This window comes from Nelusetta ayraudi, unplaced genomic scaffold, assembly GCF_046127955.1.
Source record: "Nelusetta ayraudi isolate G7.1 ecotype Tasmania unplaced genomic scaffold, CSIRO-AGI_Nayr_v1 ptg000034l, whole genome shotgun sequence".
Lineage (NCBI taxonomy): Eukaryota > Metazoa > Chordata > Actinopteri > Tetraodontiformes > Monacanthidae > Nelusetta > Nelusetta ayraudi.
The window spans coordinates 5,507,729-5,526,518 of NW_027466084.1; the positions used below are offsets into that span (position 1 = coordinate 5,507,729).

Below are 18,790 nucleotides of genomic sequence, written 5' to 3' on the forward strand. Positions count from 1 at the left end.
GAAGAAGCAGTTTGGCAGAAGATGTTGGATGAATGAGGAGCAGCTGGACGTCACCATCCTCCTCTCACACTGTGACTGGGAACACTGGACCTCTGCTGTGGGATCAACTGGCTTTGGTGCTGGAACCATCATCCACTGGTTCCAAACCAGTACTGACCTCACACTCTCCAGTTGATAGTCTCTGCTGTGGACAAGATCCATCAGCGGCTTCACTGATGAAGCCTTCAGGTGGTTCCAACCAAAGTCAAGCTCTCTGAGGTGGGAGGGGTTGGACTTCAGAGCTGAGAGCAGCCAATCACAGCTGATCTCCAACAACCTGCAGCTCCTCAACCTGAATAGAGAATAAATGATGGAGAGTTTATAATGATGGAGAGTTTTTCCAGGGTGTCATCACTCTGAAAATCAAAGTGAAATGTCGACTTCAGAATCTGACACTACAGAAAATGTCACCTTGAAATGAAATCCTCAGTCCAAAACTAATGTGTGTTGAAATGATGTTTGGTCACATGACCACTGATGACCTGTTTTAACTTCAAACTTGAAGTTTTCATATTTCTGGATGTAATTTTTATATGAATAAACCTTCAGTCCAATGTTTATTCAACATGTGTGATGAACTGTGTTTGGTGCTGAAACCATCATCCACTGGTTCCAAACCAGTACTGACCTCAGAGTCTCCAGTTTACAGTCTGGATTCTCCATAAAACCACTCAGCACCTTCACTCCTGAATCCTGCAGCTGGTTCCTACTCAGGTCCAGGTGTCTGAGGTGGGAGGGGTTGTACTTCAGAGCTGAGAGCAGCCAATCACAGCTGAGCTCTGACAACCTGCAGTAACTCAACCTGAATAAAGGATAAATGATGGTGTCTGAAATTAAAAATGCTTAATGTCTATAACACTATATTGGCCATTAAAGAAAAAAACACAAAAATAATAATAAAATAATGAATCACCACAATAAAATGTTTTATATCAACCTGTTTAGTCATGTGACCACTGATCAGCTGTTCAAAATGTTGGAATTCATTTATTCATTTTGCCTCAAAGGTTCAGTGTGTAAAATCAGTGCAGATTTATTGCTGAAAGCTTCATATACAACCATCAATATAGTTTGAAGTCTTTGATTAGTAGAAAATAAAAGTCCTCTGGCTTTCCTGCCGTTAGAACGGTTCTTTATAGAAACAGACAGAAGGTCAAAGGTCGTGGCCATCTTGCACCGCCATGTTTGTAGGCGGCTGGTTGGGAAGATCAGTTTGAGAGACAGTTTGATATTGATGGTTGGAGGCTGGAATCCTCTAATAAAGCAAGTGCTGAGAACAAATGGTTATTAAGTGACTGAAATGCAGTGGAATCTTTTCTGCATCTTGCTCATCAATACTGAACTGACTGAGATGATAGTACCTGCATTGACCCTTGACCTTCTGCTGAGTCCAGCTGGATCTATCTACAGTATCTAAGTGCTCTTACAGGTGGCTAATGCTAGCGCTAGCTGAAAATCATGCTAACACTGCACTGTCTGCTGTGACTATGACTGATTGTGATGTTAATAGATGGTTGTAATATTTGTATTGATGGAACTTTATCATTATACAAAGAACTACACACCTATGCTGTCAACCACATCCTTTATGATGCTGGAAGGCCACCATAGTTCACTGGCAAGAAGGGGAGAGGGAGGGCCAGAAACTAAGCACTGCAATCTGAAATCTGACCACTAGATGGTGGGATTTTACACACTGTACCTTCAAACCCAGTTTCACTCATTTCAAACACAAACCAGTGACTACAAATTGAATTTCCAACAGCAGTGAAGTGAAAATCATGACAACGACAACAAGAGTGATAGAAGTTGTAGAGTGAAGAGGGTGAACTGACCTCAGAGTCTCCAGTTTACAGTCTGGACTCAGCAGAAAACCACTCAGCTCCTTCACTGATGAATCCTTGAGCTGGTTCAAACTCAGGTCCAGGTGTCTGAGGTGGGAGGAGTTGGATTTCAGAGCTGAGAGCAGCCAATCACAGCTGATCTTTGACAAACTGCAGTCCTCCAACCTGAATAGAGAATAAATGATGGAGCGTTTATAATGATGGAGAGTTTTTCCAGGGTGTCATCACTCTGAAAATCAAAGTGAAATGTCGACTTCAGAATCTGACACTACAGAAAATGTCACCTTGAAATGAAATCCTCAGTCCAAAACTAATGTGTGTTGAAATGATGTTTGGTCACATGATCACTGATGACCTGCTTTTTTTTTTTTTTTTTTTTAACTTTAGACACTGAATGAAGTTTCCATATTTCTGGATGTAATTTTGATATGAATCAACCTTCAGTTCAATGTTTATTCAACATGTGTGATGAAGTGTGTTTGGTGCTGAAACCATCATCCACTGGTTCCAAACCAGTACTGACCTCAGAGTCTCCAGTTTACAGTCTGGACTCTCCATAAAACCACTCAGCACCTTCACTCCTGAATCCTGCAGCTGGTTCCTACTCAGGTCCAGGTGTCTGAGGTGGGAGGGGTTGTACTTCAGAGCTGAGAGCAGCCAATCACAGCTGAGCTCTGACAACCTGCAGTAACTCAACCTGAATAAAGGATAAATGATGGTGTCTGAAATTAAAAATGCTTAATGTCTATAACACTATATTGGCCATTAAAGAAAAAAACACAAAAATAATAATAAAATAATGAATCACCACAATAAAATGTTTTATATCAACCTGTTTAGTCATGTGACCACTGATCAGCTGTTCAAAATGTTGGAATTCATTTATTCATTTTGCATCAAAGGTTCAGTGTGTAAAATCAGTGCAGATTTATTGTTGAAAGCTTCATATACAACCATCAATATAGTTTGAAGTCTTTGATTAGTAGAAAATAAAAGTCCTCTGGCTTTCCTGCCGTTAGAACGGTTCTTTATAGAAAAAGACAGAAGGTCAAAGGTCGTGGCCATCTTGCACCGCCATGTTTGTAGGCGGCTGGTTGGGAAGATCAGTTTGAGAGACAGTTTGATATTGATGGTTGGAGGCTGGAATCCTCTAATAAAGCAAATGCTGAGAACAAATGGTTATTAAGTGACTGAAATGCAGTGGAATCTCTTCTGCATCTTGCTCATCAATACTGAACTGACTGAGATGATAGAACCTGCATTGACCCTTGACCTTCTGCTGAGTCCAGCTGGATCTATCTACAGTATCTAAGTGCTCTTACAGGTGGCTAATGCTAGCGCTAGCTGGCCACTGCTGGTGGCCAAATGCTGCCAGTGTGGAAAAATCATGTTAACACTGGACTGTCTGCTGTGACTATGACTGATTGTGATGCTAATAGATGGTTGCAATATTTGTATTGATGGAACTTTATCATTATACAGAGAACTAGACACCTTTGTTGTCAACCACATCCTTTATGATGCTGGAAGGCCACCGTAGTTCAATGGCAAGAAGGAGAGCATGAGGGAGAGCAAGTAAACACTGCAATCTGAAATTTGACAACTAGATGGCAGGATTTTACACACTGTACCTTCAAACCCAGTTTCACTCATTTCAAACACAAACCAGTGACTGCAAATTGAATTTCCAACAGCAGTGAAGTGAAAATCATGACAACAATAACAAGAGTGATAGACGTTGTAGAGTCAAGAGGGTGAACTGACCTCAGAGTCTCCAGTTTACAGTCTAGACTCCGCAGAAAACCACTCAGCACCTTCACTGATGAATCCTGCAGCTGGTTCCCAGTCAGGTCCAGCAGTCTGAGGTGGGAGGGGTTGGACGTCAGAGCTGAGAGCAGCCAATCACAGCTGAGCTCTGACAACCTGCACTTCTCCAACCTGAATAGAGAATCAATATTTGATTTCTTCCGTGGTGTAAATGTCATATTAAGAGTCATTTCTCCCTGTTGATGATCCAGATGTGCAGCTGTGTGATCCCAGAGTCATTCCCTCAAACCAGTCATTGTGCCAGTGTGTTGTCAACACAATAACAACAGCAGTGTGTCAGTCAGTGTGCAGCCAATCAGCAGTGAAGATGGAAAATAATCAGTGAGTCCTTTGTGTGCTTGTGGCTGTTTTCAGTCATCAGAGTCTCGTTACAAGTCAAACACATTCAAAGGACAAGATGAAGAAATACTGCTGCACTATTAATCTGCCTCTAATATTTCTTCACAGGATATTCTGCTCAGTCATGTGACCTTCATCACCAATCAACAACTTCCATTGAGCTCCAAAGTGACTGGAGACATTTTCCACACTTTCTTCCACCATCCAAAGTCTTTTCTGGCTGCAGATTGTTGACATGAAAATATCAACAACATCCACTTTGTCTAGATGAGTCTTTAATATCTGCTTCAAAGTCTTCACACTGAGCAGCGTTACACACCAGTTGTCATCTGCTGACACACACTGTCCACCAGTAGAAAGCAGGAACTGACCTGAGAACTTCCAGTCTGCAGTTTGGACTCTGCAGTCCAGCACAGAGCAGCTTCACTCCAGGATCCTTCAGGAAGTTGAGACTCAGGTCCAGCAGTGTGAGGTGGGAGGGGCTGGACTGCAGAGCTGAAGACACCACTGAACACTGAAGCTCTGGAAGTTCAGTGAATGAAGGAGAGCAGAGTGAGAAGTTGCTGCTTCCATCATCATCATCATCATGAATGATTGAATAGTTGATTTTGGTTGACCGTGTAAATTCAATCAATCTTGTGCAATCAACTGACAACAATGAAAAAGAAGCTTCCAAAACAAATGTGCACATTCTAAAGACTCACAACAACAAAAACATAACAACTGTGTGAAGGAAAAAGCAGCAGGCTGAAGCCCAAGCTGATTCTTGCCTCTCCTCTACAGTCCATAAGATTAGCTGGAATAATTAGTCAGATAAAATCAAAAAGGAAAAAAAGAGAAATGCAACTCAACAAAATATGCTTGACATTATTCTTCATCATTGACTCACAATTCAATCATTTATCCTCATCATCAAGTATTTTGCCGTTCAAGATTTTTTCAACTCAACAAAGAAGCACACATTTTCAAATGGTCACTGATCCCATTCCAAAATGGAACTCCCAAAAAAGAAAGACATCTATATTTAACAATGCTTCTCACCTTCCATCATTCAAAGACACTCAACCCTCTGAACATGGATTGATTTTCTCTCACTTTAAAAAACTTAGAATACTGAGCGCAAGATTTTCATTATTTCCTGGAAATAGTATTTCTAATGTTTTCAAGTCCACTATATCTATGAATTGGAAGATCTTTGACTCTATCAATCATTGATTTGTGCTTTAGGGAACTTTATTTATTATTCTAACAACTCTTTTCTGTAGTTGAATTATTATTATAACTATTTAACCAGGTTTGTCCCTTTGAGATTCAAGATCTCTTTTACAAGAGAGACACACAAAGTCAACAGAGTTCTAAGCATTCGTCAAATACTTCACATGTTGAGCTGGACATTTGCACTCCTGAAGCCTGGATGTGATGGGGTTGTTCATTGACTTATAAACATTCAGTGGTACCAGACTTTGAAGTTGAAGCTCTGACTGCAAGTGTTCCATGAACTCGGAACATTCATTCATTCATCTTCCATACCCACTTCTTCCTAAGCTCAGGGTAACAGGGGTCTGCTGGAGCCTCTCCCAGCTGCCAGAGGGTGAAGGCAGGGTGACACAATCGCAGGGCCAGAGAGACAAACAACCATTCACACTCAAACACAAACCTACGGACCATTTAGAGTGTTCAATTGACCTCACATGCATGTTTTTGGATTGTGGGAGGAAGCCGGAGAAACTGGAGAGAACCCAGCAGACACTGGGAGACAGAAAATCTAAAAGCTTTCTTCCCCATTTCTGTTCTCATCTTAGGAACAGTGAAATGTAGAAAGTCCTGAGAGTTTAATTATAGGGTCAATATATGTGTTGCATGTATTTGTCCAAACCTCAACACAAATATGTCATATATGGCATGATTAGTGAGAACTACAATATTCAAAGACAATTCTTCTTCAACAGGTCCCTCATTTTATACATAATTTTTTTGATCATTTCGATTGAATATATTCTAGATGTGGCTTCTAGCTAAATTTAAGATCCACGATTACTCGCCAAAACACACACACACACACACACACACACACACACACACACAGTGTTTACGTACCTTACTAAACGTATCACAGCCTCCCTGCAGTTCCTCACAGCTGGAATCAGTCTCAATCTTCCCTCCCTGGTTGTGTTGTACTTGCTGAGGTCCAACTCCTCCAGAACCTCCTCTGACATCTGCAGCATGTAGGCCAGAGCTGAACACTGGACGGCTGAGAGTCCCTTCTCTGATCTGTTCTCTGACTGCAGGAACTCTTGGACCTCCTGATGCACTGACTGATCCTTCACCTCCAGCAGACAGTGGAAGATGTTGATGCTTCTGTCAGGAGAAACATCACCAGTGTTCATCTCCTTCAGGTTGTTGATGACCTTCTGTAAGGTTCCTGGATGGTTGTCAGTGAGACCCAGCAGGCCTCCTAAGAGTCTCTGGTTGGATTCCAGAATAAGTCCATGAAGAAAGCGAACAAACAACTCCAGGTGACCGTTTGGACTCTGCAGGGATTTCTCCATCGTCCTCTTCAGGAACTCATCAAGAGATTGGTGAGGGAGATCAAATTCTTTTATCTTATTTTTGAAATCGTTGATGTCAAACACCAGAGGTAATACAGGGTCTGATTCAAAATGCTTCAAGAAACCATCCAGAACCTTTGTCTTGGTACGAATGTGGAAGATGTAGACTGCAGCCAGAAACTCCTGGACGCTCAGATGAACGAAGCAGTAGACGCTTTTGTGGAAGATCACACTCTCTCTTCTGAAGATCTCTGTACAAACTCCTGAGTACACAGAGGCGTCAGTCACACTGAGACCACACTTCTCCAGGTCTTCACTGTAGAACATGATGTTTCCACTCTCCAGATGTTCAAATGCCAGCTGGCCCAGCTTCAGAAGAAGCTCCCTGTCAGCCTCCGTCAGCTCCTGTGGACCTCCTCCATACTTGTGCTGCTTCCTCTTGGTCTGGACCAGCAGGAAGTGTGAGTACATGTCAGTCAGGGTCTTGGGCAGCTCTCCTCTCTGCTCTGAGCTCAACATGCTCTCCAGAACTGTGGCAGTGATCCAGCAGAAGACTGGGATCTGACACATGATGTGGAGGCTCCTGGAGGCCTTGATGTGGGAGATGATCCTGCTGGACACATCTTCTCTATCTCTGAACCTCCTCCTGAAATACTCCTCCTTCTGGTCAACGGTGAAGCCTCGTACTTCTGTCAGCCTGTCCACACATGACGGAGGGATCTGATTGGCTGCTGCAGGTCTGGAAGTTATCCACAGCAGAGCTGAGGGAAGCAGATCTCCTCTGATCAGATTTGTTAGCAGGACGCTGACTGACTTCTTCTGAGTGACGTCAGTCACCACCTGGTTCTTCTCAAAGTCCAGAGCCAGTCTGCTTTCATCCAGGCCTTCCAAGATGAAGAGAAGTTTGCAGACATGCAGCTGCTCTGCTGTGAGCTTCTCTAACGTTGGATGGAAAACATGGAGCAGCTCCAGAAGACTGTAGTGCTGCTCTTTGACCAAGTTGAGCTCCCTGAATGAGAGAGGAAGCACCAGCTGAAGGTCCTGGTTCTCCAGGCCCTGGGCCCAGTCCAGAGTGAACTTCTGCACTGAGAAGGTTTTTCCAACCCCAGCGACGCCGTAGGTCAGCACCACTCTGACTATGAGTCCGTGCTGCTCAGGTGAGGCTTCAAAGATCTGGCTGCACCTGATTGGACGGTCGTGGAGGCTCTCCTTGGTCTTCTTGGTCTCCAGCTGCCTGACCTCATGCTGTCTGTTGACCTCCTCACTCAGTCCCTCAGTGATGTGGAGCTCAGTGTAGATGCTTTTGAGGAGGGTTTGACTTCCTGCTTCTTCACCTTCAGTCACACGTTCACATCTCCTCTCCAGACTGATCTTCTGCTGCTGTAGAAGCTCCTGCAGACCATCATCAGCCTCTGGAGCAGAGAGAAGGTTGGAGAAGAAAACATCAGTGTGACAGTGTGAGCATCATTTTCTCTCCACAACTTTTCAGCTGCTGTGGTGAAGCTGCTGTGTGACTGTTTGCTCTCAACGTCCCTCAGTGAATCTTCTCACTGGAGGTCCTGACGTGATCTCAGAGGGAGAAGTGAAGGAGGTGCAGGTAGACAGTCTTACTGTGATCAGTCTGGGTGTGACTGGCAGGTTGCAGTGCTGCTCCACACCCACCACTCTTCTTCCTCCTATTTCTCCTATTCCTCCTCTTCCTCCTCCTGTGGATGGAGACACTTTGATCAACTCGTCACTATTTAATCTTTGTTTATTGAAATTCTTCATTTTGTCTTTGACATGAACTTTATTTTAATCTTTGGCTCTAAATCAGCTCTAATTCCCATGATGCTCGTCTCCCAGTCTGCCCAGTAGAAACAATTTCATCAGCTCTGCTGAGTTTTGAAGTCAACACTGGGTTGTGTTTCTCTCCAGTGATGCTTGTTTGGCTTTGGACTGAACTGGATATCAACACTTTGAAATGTGAAGGAGCTGCAGTGAACACACACACACACACACACACACACACACACACACACACACACACACACACCCTAGCAGAGTTTCACTGTTTCGCTGTCAAACACATGCACTCACCAACAACCTGGCACAAACTGCTCTCAGGTTGCCAGACCGCAACATTCGCACCTGTTTCAGGTGCCGCATTCGTGGGCTTGTTTGCGCCTGCATGTCATTAGCGCAAAAACCTTTGTGGATACCCGCATCTGTGGCGCAGATTGCAGCCGCAATCCTGCCGCAAAATGCGCCCTTCTTTGAGGATCTACCCCACAGTGTTCTTACTGTGTCTCAGGAGGTCCAGGTTCATTACTGAAGGCTGGAGGTTGATGTTTGGAGTGGTGACTCTTCAGAGACTCACAGCTGAACCCTGGAGACTCTGCTCTCTTTGTCCTGTATTGAACTCTGCAACACAAACAGTGATGATGTGTTTAAAACATGATTCTTTCATAAATGATCTGCTGAGAGTCATTAATACATTTTTTGAACAGTGAGTCAAACAGCAGTTTCAGTGACTGAGTCACTTTAAAGGGGACCTATGATGCTTTTCCACTTTTCTGAGCTTTAAAAACTGTTACAATGTTGAACTCTATCGTCAAACGATCTCGATATCGTCAAATAATGACGTTCATGCGTTTGGACGTGAGCCCTGCAAATTGTTGGGCATGGTTCTAAACGCTCTGTTCACGGAGATTTTTTCAACACTGGGCACGGAATTACGTAATTGCGTGCAGGATCTCCTTTCATGGCCAAGCTCCGGCACCCTCTCGGACTGGTTCCGCCCTCTTTCCTGCCCCGGAAGTGATTCCGCAATGCGCTGCTCCAAGAAAATGTTTTTTTTCGCTGTCAGGGAAATTAAAAAATATAAAATAAAAAATACCGAGCGACTACTGAAGCACCAGGGATCACAACCGTCGGAGTGGAACGAACAGAGAAAATGTTTGGTCAGCCTTATGCGGATGCGATGGAATACCGGTCTGCAGCCAGACCCCTCTCGTCCGGTCGGCAACGGGAGTGAGACGGGCTCGACTCGGCCCCCTGGTGGACGACGAGAGAATAGTCAGCCACGGCAATATTTGAAAACGTGTATGAGGACTGTGAGTGTATTATAACCTCAAGCAACATTAGTTTTAAGACTACTTGCAACGTACAAACGCTGAATGGTGTTGATGAACTGTTAGCCACCACCGCTAACTCCGTGCTCTGCTTGTTATGTGTGTTGTGTTCGCTGGCAACGAAACTGAAGAGGCAGCGATTTTGACTCGCAAGTTTCACTCCTTATAGCGATGTTCACGCTGCCAGCATGGTAACATGGGTTGTATAGAGCTCTTCCTGCTTTGTGCTTGGTGTGGACGTAAGTTGTGCAGATCTTCTTCCAGACCGCAACATTCGCACCTGTTTCAGGTGCCGCATTCGTGGGCTTGTTTGCGCCTGCATGTCATTAGCGCAAAAACCTTTGTGGATACCCGCATCTGTGGCGCAGATTGCAGCCGCAATCCTGCCGCAAAATGCGCCCTTCTTTGAGGATCTACCCCACAGTGTTCTTACTGTGTCTCAGGAGGTCCAGGTTCATTACTGAAGGCTGGAGGTTGATGTTTGGAGTGGTGACTCTTCAGAGACTCACAGCTGAACCCTGGAGACTCTGCTCTCTTTGTCCTGTATTGAACTCTGCAACACAAACAGTGATGATGTGTTTAAAACATGATTCTTTCATAAATGATCTGCTGAGAGTCATTAATACATTTTTTGAACAGTGAGTCAAACAGCAGTTTCAGTGACTGAGTCACTTTAAAGGGGACCTATGATGCTTTTCCACTTTTCTGAGCTTTAAAAACTGTTACAATGTTGAACTCTATCGTCAAACGATCTCGATATCGTCAAATAATGACGTTCATGCGTTTGGACGTGAGCCCTGCAAATTGTTGGGCATGGTTCTAAACGCTCTGTTCACGGAGATTTTTTCAACACTGGGCACGGAATTACGTAATTGTGTGCCAGATCTCCTTTCATGGCCAAGCTCCGGCACCCTCTCGGACTGGTTCCGCCCTCCTTCCTGCCCCGGAAGTGATTCCGCAATGCGCTGCTCCAAGAAAATGTTTTTTTTCGGTGTCAGGGAAATTAAAAAATATAAAATAAAAAATACCGAGCGACTACCGAAGCACCAGGGATCACAACCGTCGGAGTGGAACGAACAGAGAAAATGTTTGGTCAGCCTTATGCGGATGCGATGGAATACCGGTCTGCAGCCAGACCCCTCTCGTCCGGTCGGCAACGGGAGTGAGACGGGCTCGACTCGGCCCCCTGGTGGACGACGAGAGAATAGTCAGCCATGGCAATATTTGAAAACGTGTATGAGGACTGTGAGTGTATTATAACCTCAAGCAACATTAGTTTTAAGACTACTTGCAACGTACAACCGCTGAATCGTGTTGATGAACTGTTAGCCACCACCGCTAACTCCGTGCTCTGCTTGTTATGTGTGTTGTGTTCGCTGGCAGCGAAACTGAAGAGGCAGCGATTTTGACTCGCAAGTTTCACTCCTTATAGCGATGTTCACGCTGCCAGCATGGTAACATGGGTTGTATAGAGCTCTTCCTGCTTTGTGCTTGGTGTGGACGTAAGTTGTGCAGATCTTCTTCCAGACCGCAACATTCGCACCTGTTTCAGGTGCCGCATTCGTGGGCTTGTTTGCGCCTGCATGTCATTAGCGCAAAAACCTTTGTGGATACCCGCATCTGTGGCGCAGATTGCAGCCGCAATCCTGCCGCAAAATGCGCCCTTCTTTGAGGATCTACCCCACAGTGTTCTTACTGTGTCTCAGGAGGTCCAGGTTCATTACTGAAGGCTGGAGGTTGATGTTTGGAGTGGTGACTCTTCAGAGACTCACAGCTGAACCCTGGAGACTCTGCTCTCTTTGTCCTGTATTGAACTCTGCAACACAAACAGTGATGATGTGTTTAAAACATGATTCTTTCATAAATGATCTGCTGAGAGTCATTAATACATTTTTTGAACAGTGAGTCAAACAGCAGTTTCAGTGACTGAGTCACTTTAAAGGGGACCTATGATGCTTTTCCACTTTTCTGAACTGTTGGAGCCAAAATATTTATTTTCTTTCCTTATTTCTGATTTATTTGCACTGTGGCTTAATGTGTTAATTATGGACACAAAAGTAATTGTTTTATTTATTTAGTATTTTCTTAGTATTGGTTGCGCTAAGGGCCACGCCCCCACATCACCATAGGCAGGTGACTGCAGCACCTGAACTATATTAGGGTGGTTAACGGGGCCGGCAGGTCTCTTGAGTTGAATGCAGCCAAACAGTTTTAGACCGCTTTTCAAGCACTTTTTGGATTTCTCATTTTTTGACGATTGTTGGATTACTTTGTCGATCTGTGAGTTTGCAAGCAACCTGTGCCGCATTGTCCGCTGTCGCGGTAAGACCGTTTATTGTTTTTTGTTTTTGGATTGCAAATAAACAATCTGAACAGTGGATCGTCGCATCCTCCAGAACTTTTGTTTATCACAAGCACGCTTGGGCGCGTCGAACTGAAACTCAACAATTCACCAAGAGCAAAGCCCGACATTTCACAGGGAAATAGTCGCGCTTTTCTGAACTTTAAAAACTGTTACAATGTTGAACTCTATCGTCAAACGATCTCGATATCGTCAAATAATGACGTTCATGCGTTTGGACGTGAGCCCTGCAAATTGTTGGGCATGGTTCTAAACGCTCTGTTCACGGAGATTTTTTCAACACTGGGCACGGAATTACGTAATTGTGTGCCGGATCTCCTTTCATGGCCAAGCTCCGGCACCCTCTCGGACTGGTTCCGCCCTCCTTCCTGCCCCGGAAGTGATTCCGCAATGCGCTGCTCCAAGAAAATGTTTTTTTTCGGTGTCAGGGAAATTAAAAAATATAAAATAAAAAATACCGAGCGACTACCGAAGCACCAGGGATCACAACCGTCGGAGTGGAACGAACAGAGAAAATGTTTGGTCAGCCTTATGCGGATGCGATGGAATACCGGTCTGCAGCCAGACCCCTCTCGTCCGGTCGGCAACGGGAGTGAGACGGGCTCGACTCGGCCCCCTGGTGGACGACGAGAGAATAGTCAGCCACGGCAATATTTGAAAACGTGTATGAGGACTGTGAGTGTATTATAACTTCAAGCAACATTAGTTTTAAGACTACTTGCAACGTACAACCGCTGAATGGTGTTGATGAACTGTTAGCCACCACCGCTAACTCCGTGCTCTGCTTGTTATGTGTGTTGTGTTCGCTGGCAACGAAACTGAAGAGGCAGCGATTTTGACTCGCAAGTTTCACTCCTTATAGCGATGTTCACGCTGCCAGCATGGTAACATGGGTTGTATAGAGCTCTTCCTGCTTTGTGCTTGGTGTGGACGTAAGTTGTGCAGATCTTCTTCCAGACCGCAACATTCGCACCTGTTTCAGGTGCCGCATTCGTGGGCTTGTTTGCGCCTGCATGTCATTAGCGCAAAAACCTTTGTGGATACCCGCATCTGTGGCGCAGATTGCAGCCGCAATCCTGCCGCAAAATGCGCCCTTCTTTGAGGATCTACCCCACAGTGTTCTTACTGTGTCTCAGGAGGTCCAGGTTCATTACTGAAGGCTGGAGGTTGATGTTTGGAGTGGTGACTCTTCAGAGACTCACAGCTGAACCCTGGAGACTCTGCTCTCTTTGTCCTGTATTGAACTCTGCAACACAAACAGTGATGATGTGTTTAAAACATGATTCTTTCATAAATGATCTGCTGAGAGTCATTAATACATTTTTTGAACAGTGAGTCAAACAGCAGTTTCAGTGACTGAGTCACTTTAAAGGGGACCTATGATGCTTTTCCACTTTTCTGAGCTTTAAAAACTGTTACAATGTTGAACTCTATCGTCAAACGATCTCGATATCGTCAAATAATGACGTTCATGCGTTTGGACGTGAGCCCTGCAAATTGTTGGGCATGGTTCTAAACGCTCTGTTCACGGAGATTTTTTCAACACTGGGCACGGAATTACGTAATTGTGTGCCGGATCTCCTTTCATGGCCAAGCTCTGGCACCCTCTCGGACTGGTTCCGCCCTCCTTCCTGCCCCGGAAGTGATTCCGCAATGCGCTGCTCCAAGAAAATGTTTTTTTTCGGTGTCAGGGAAATTAAAAAATATAAAATAAAAAATACCGAGCGACTACCGAAGCACCAGGGATCACAACTGTCGGAGTGGAACGAACAGAGAAAATGTTTGGTCAGCCTTATGCGGATGCGATGGAATACCGGTCTGCAGCCAGACCCCTCTCGTCCGGTCGGCAACGGGAGTGAGACGGGCTCGACTCGGCCCCCTGGTGGACGACGAGAGAATAGTCAGCCACGGCAATATTTGAAAACGTGTATGAGGACTGAGTGTATTATAACCTCAAACAACATTAGTTTTAAGACTACTTGCAACGTACAACCGCTGAATGGTGTTGATGAACTGTTAGCCACCACCGCTAACTCCGTGCTCTGCTTGTTATGTGTGTTGTGTTCGCTGGCAGCGAAACTGAAGAGGCAGCGATTTTGACTCGCAAGTTTCACTCCTTATAGCGATGTTCACGCTGCCAGCATGGTAACATGGGTTGTATAGAGCTCTTCCTGCTTTGTGCTTGGTGTGGACTTAAGTTGTGCAGATATTCTTGTCTAATAATAAACGACTCTATGACTGAAGTGATGGTTTCAGCGTACATATTTTCTCTGCTCGGACAGTGTTTTGATACAAGTCAACAGTATGAAACGAAATCATTCTAAACCCTATTAAAATGTCTCGCAAAAATACAAAACAAAAACACGGTCAGTACACAAAGTAAAATATATTTCCGGGGACACGGAAGGCACAAAAAACGTCCAGGGACCTTCGGTCCGCCTTGCGGCCGTAACTCAGCCCGCGCTGGGTCCGTACGAAGCTGGATTAGCCGGTAAACAGCTGCTAAAGGGTGAAGCCTTCACGACGGTAAGTGTTTAAATTGTGCCTGTTCCGTAAAGTTTGCCGTTTACTCTTCACTCCCGCACGGCAAACTGAGGAAGTGAGGCTCAGCAGCGACGAAGAGTGTGACCCCGGGCGGGGGCGTACACCGGCAAGGCTGGGGGTGGAGTGAAGTGCAACAGAGTGTGTTCGCGGGACGCAGTAAATACGAGGAAACGAGCCGCGAGATACGCAAATCTAAAAAGCTTTCAGCGCGGAAAATCGTGCGTTGCTGCTCTGGAGGGGCCAGATATCAAATACAAAAGCCCAAAAATTAGTATAATAAGTGACCTTTAAGTGTTCTTACTGTGTCTCAGGCGGTCCAGGTTCACTACTGAAGTTTAGAGGTTGATGTTTGGACCAGTGATTCTTCAGAGACTCACAGCTGGACCCTGGAGACGCTGCTGCTCCGTCCTCCTCTTCCTCCACTCGAACGCTCATCTTGAGCTGAGGGTCAAAAGGGAAGTGAGGCAGTGAGCTCAGAACACTCTGACTTCCACTTGGGAGTGAGAGAACAGGGAGAAATCAACCAGACTGAAGTCACATTGTTGACTACTGACACACTGAATGAGTTATTCAGTAAGTCAGGACTCAGCTGCTGCTGCTGCTGCTGCTTCAAAATGGAGCCTGACACAGAACAACTTTCACTTTCGGCTTCTTTTCCTGTTTCTGCGGCTCACTGTGGCTCCTCCCATCCAGCCGCCTCAACCGCTGCCACACTTTCAAGAAGTCACATGATAGTGTGTGTGTGTGTGTGTGTGTGTGTGTGTGTGTGTGTGTGTGTGTGTGTGTGTGTGTGTGTGTGTGTGTGTGTGTGTGTGAGTGAGAGACAGAGAGAGAGAGTGCATACATGTGTTTGCGCTTTTCTTGTGACATACTATCTGGCAGTTTTCTCCCCATTCAAGGGAGCATTAGCGCCACCTACGGTCTGTAACCTTGAAGACAATCAAAAGGTGCTCCTATTAATTCTGTGTTGTGTAGAAAGTCAAAGCAATGCTTGGAGACTTCCTTCAACTTCACTTTTCAGTGGATTTTCTCAATCAAAGGCGACGTGGAGCCTCTTCTCCTCTCCTGCCCACATCTTCCACACATTCAACTGCTCCACACTGTTCACACTTCCCATCCACATGCTGGACTCCTGTCTGGAGAGTCTGAGCCTCGCTGTTGTGTCAATCTGGATTTATTTATTTTCAGCATTATTATTATTTTGACATAGTTTTTCTATTTGCTGGAAATGTCTTGTTGGCAGGGCAGAAATATCAACTCCCCAGTATGATACAACTGATGGTTGCATTGTGGCTACAAACAAAGCCAAACAAACAAAAACTTGTCAAACAGCGACCCTCAGTGGCAGAACTCGGAACTGCGAGGACCGACATGTCATAGGAAGGTTTGAAGGTTCAAGGCCACATTTGAACTAATTATGTTTCTTATTGACATATTATAGAGTGACCTGTCTAAAATATGTGGCTGTTAATCAATGTGTTATTTTTTCAGCATGTGTTCATTTCTCTGTAAAGTCTGGAGTAGAAGGTAGTTTTGACTTCAGGGCGCCCCCTGGCGGCTCTTTATAGAACTACAGGTGAGAAAAATGGCGGCTGCTGGTGCTTCAAGGAGGGGAAGCTCATTTTCTGCCTACATCATAAAATGCATTTGTTTATTTATACGTAAATTATAGCATAAATCTATTTCAATAAAAGTGATCAGTGACCCTGTTGCACCAACTAGCCATCTTTTCCAGGGACTTGACCAGTGTCCTCTCAATGGCCAGCAGAGCTCGGCTGCTTAAACTGCCTTGGCCCATTGTGTTTCGGGTTCAAGACTTGAGCTGCTTTAAACAGGAGAAGCTCCTCTCTACACCTGCAGATGGACCTCCAATCGTTGCCTCTGACTCCTGTTTTACACCAGAAGCGTTTGCAGAGCGTCAGCAGAGCGTCCGCGTCGACGCAGTGAAACGCGGCCACTAAAGTCAATGAGCAGGTTCACACCAGGCACAGAGCGTCCGCGTTTCAGAAGCGTCCCAGAAGCAGTAAAACAGTAAAAAAAAAAAAAATGTATCCCATGATGCTTTGCGTGCTGCTGCACAAGAGGGAAACTAGATAGAATTGCTTTCCGCTGTTTTTTCTTTCAGATTTATATTTTTAAAACATTATTTGTTGTCAGTCCGTTCCTCTTTCTTCATAAAGTTCCTCAAAAAAAATATCTGTTTAACTGCGATGGCGTCACCATTGCCGCTGATTACGGAGTTAGAAGTTTCCTTTTAATTTTATCTCGTCATTACGAGAAAAGATCCCTGAAATAGAGATCTTTTCAGAATGTTTGCGTAGAAAACAAATGAAATAAAATAAAATACTAATTAAAAAAAATAAAGCAAAAAACAAAGCCAGGGCCTTTTCTGGTATCTATCGACCTGATTTATTATTGTTTTCAATTTTTTTTTGCTGCTGTACTTCTTGACACTCACAGTACGCCAAGTACCCCGTCTTCTCTCTCTGGTCCAAAAGCTTTTAATTTGAAAGGCTTCAAATCAACTTCCGGTCCTAACAGCGCAGGCGGACCTCAGTGCAGGTCTGCAGCCAGACTGCTTTTACAAATGCCAAGTTGTTGGCATTTGTAAAAGCAACAGGGTTGTTTAGAAGAATATAGAAGCTTGTATGTTTATTTAGTGATTTATCTATGATTATTATTGTTATTTTCGTTATTGTTATTTCTATTGATTTAATTTGTTATGTATCTATTTATCTTATTTTTATTTTAGTTCAATTAATTTCATGTCATTTCAGAAGAGTAAGTCAGAATGATCCATACTCCTGATCAGTTGGGGGCCGTCATGAACCAGTTTGTTGTTTGCCCACCGCCATAAAACCTCAAGAAGAAGAAGAAGAAGAAGAGCTCAGAACACTCTGACTTCCACTTGGTAGGGAGAGAACATTAAGAAATCAACCAGACTGAAGTCACATTGTTGACTAGCGTCACATTGAATGAGTTATTCAGTCAGTCAGGACTCACCTGCTGCTGCTGCTGTTGCTGCGTCGCCTGAAAATGGAGTCTGACACAGAACAACTTTCACTTTCGGCTTCTTTTCCTGTTTCTGCTGCTCACTGTGAGTCCTCCCACCCAGCTGCCTCAACTGATACCACACTTCCAGGAAGTCACATGATACTGTGTGTGTGTGTGTGTGGGGAGGGGGGTTATTGTACAAAAAATGCCAGAAGCTATTTTAAAAGTAGAGAAATGGGCCAATAGTTGGGGATTTAAATTTTCAGTTGATAAAAGCAAAGCAATGATTTTTACAAGGAAAAGAATTGGGAAGGAGGTTCAGTTCAAATGATATCATCAGGATTTGGAGAAGGTGCAGCACTTTAAACTACTGGGGGGATGGTTTGATGAAAGACTCACGTGGGCAGTGCACATTCACAAAATGATGGACCAATGTAAAAAGCTGATGAATGTAATGAGAATGGGGAGCCAATAGAAAAGCCCTCACATCCATGTGTATATAGGATGAGTCAGATCTCTTGTGGATTATGGGGCGATAGTTTATGGTTGAGGAGCTCAAGACTTCAAAAACTAGATCAAGTACAACATCAGTGTTTAAGATGACGTATGGGTGCATTGAAATCAACTCCTGTAGCAGCATTACTGCTAGAAATGGGAGAGCAGCCGCTGGAAATAAGAAGGGAACAACTCACAATAAATGATTGGCTTCATTTACAGAAAAATTTTATCTGCTTCAGGCTTAACTGCAGCTCCATGGCCACTAGCACAGTATTGAAATATTATTTTCTCTCACTAACAAGAGGCAGACAATCTTTAAATATATAGAAAAAAACAAAATACAGTAATGACGTTGTGCTGTGTTCATTTATTGAGTTAGATAAAACAGAGGATAGAGGCGTTCAGAGAACAGCTGCAACCCCGCACAGCTCCGCTTAAGTAAAATCACCAGTGTTAATTTAACACTTAAAGAGTTCATTTTATTTTTTATCTTTTATTTTTTGAATTTACTTTTTTATTGAATCCAAATGTCAAATATCCATTAATACATTTGCTTGCACAGTTTTCAACCAATTCCAGGAAAATAACATACTCCACCATTGGAGAAATCAAAAACAAGAATTGCCAGGAATGAGGTAGAGCAAACATATGGTAGAAAAGAAACACCTTTTTCTTTTTCTT

General features: G+C 44.2%; 1 protein-coding gene across 5 annotated transcripts; it reads right to left on the reverse strand.

Annotated features, from left to right (window-relative positions):
• Positions 1-174: 174 nt before the first annotated feature.
• Positions 175-17,725, reverse strand: LOC142892484 (NLR family CARD domain-containing protein 3-like). Of its 5 annotated transcripts, XR_012927435.1 has the most exons (11): positions 17,621-17,725; positions 14,919-15,058; positions 13,200-13,319; positions 11,408-11,527; positions 10,145-10,264; positions 8,882-9,001; positions 8,210-8,304; positions 6,147-8,010; positions 4,421-4,571; positions 2,407-2,580; positions 228-331 (listed from the first exon to the last, which is right to left on the reverse strand). XR_012927435.1 is itself a non-coding variant. In XM_076032684.1 (9 exons), exons 1-9 carry the CDS (start codon positions 15,050-15,052, stop codon positions 296-298), a joined length of 2,760 nt encoding a protein of 919 aa, XP_075888799.1. In that variant the 5' UTR covers positions 15,053-15,110; the 3' UTR covers positions 175-295. The 5 variants fall into 5 exon arrangements, 3 of the variants coding, with proteins under 3 accessions (XP_075888799.1, XP_075888798.1, XP_075888800.1); XR_012927434.1 differs by lacking the exon at positions 17,621-17,725 and having other exon boundaries at positions 14,919-15,110; XM_076032684.1 differs by lacking the exons at positions 2,407-2,580; positions 17,621-17,725 and having other exon boundaries at positions 175-331; positions 14,919-15,110.
• Between the last annotated feature and the right edge of the window lie 1,065 nt (positions 17,726-18,790).

Bases quoted from the DNA above. Each gene is read 5' to 3' on its own strand.
- LOC142892484 (XM_076032684.1), bottom strand. From the start codon at position 15,052: ATGAGCGTTCGAGTGGAGGAAGAGGAGGACGGAGCAGCAGCGTCTCCA. The intron at 9,002-10,144 runs GTAAGAACACTG...TTTGTGTTGCAG, and splicing joins CCTGGACCTCCTGAGACACA to AGTTCAATACAGGACAAAGA. The intron at 332-4,420 runs GTCAGTTCCTGC...TTCTCTATTCAG, and splicing joins TGCAGACTGGAAGTTCTCAG to GTTGAGGAGCTGCAGGTTGT.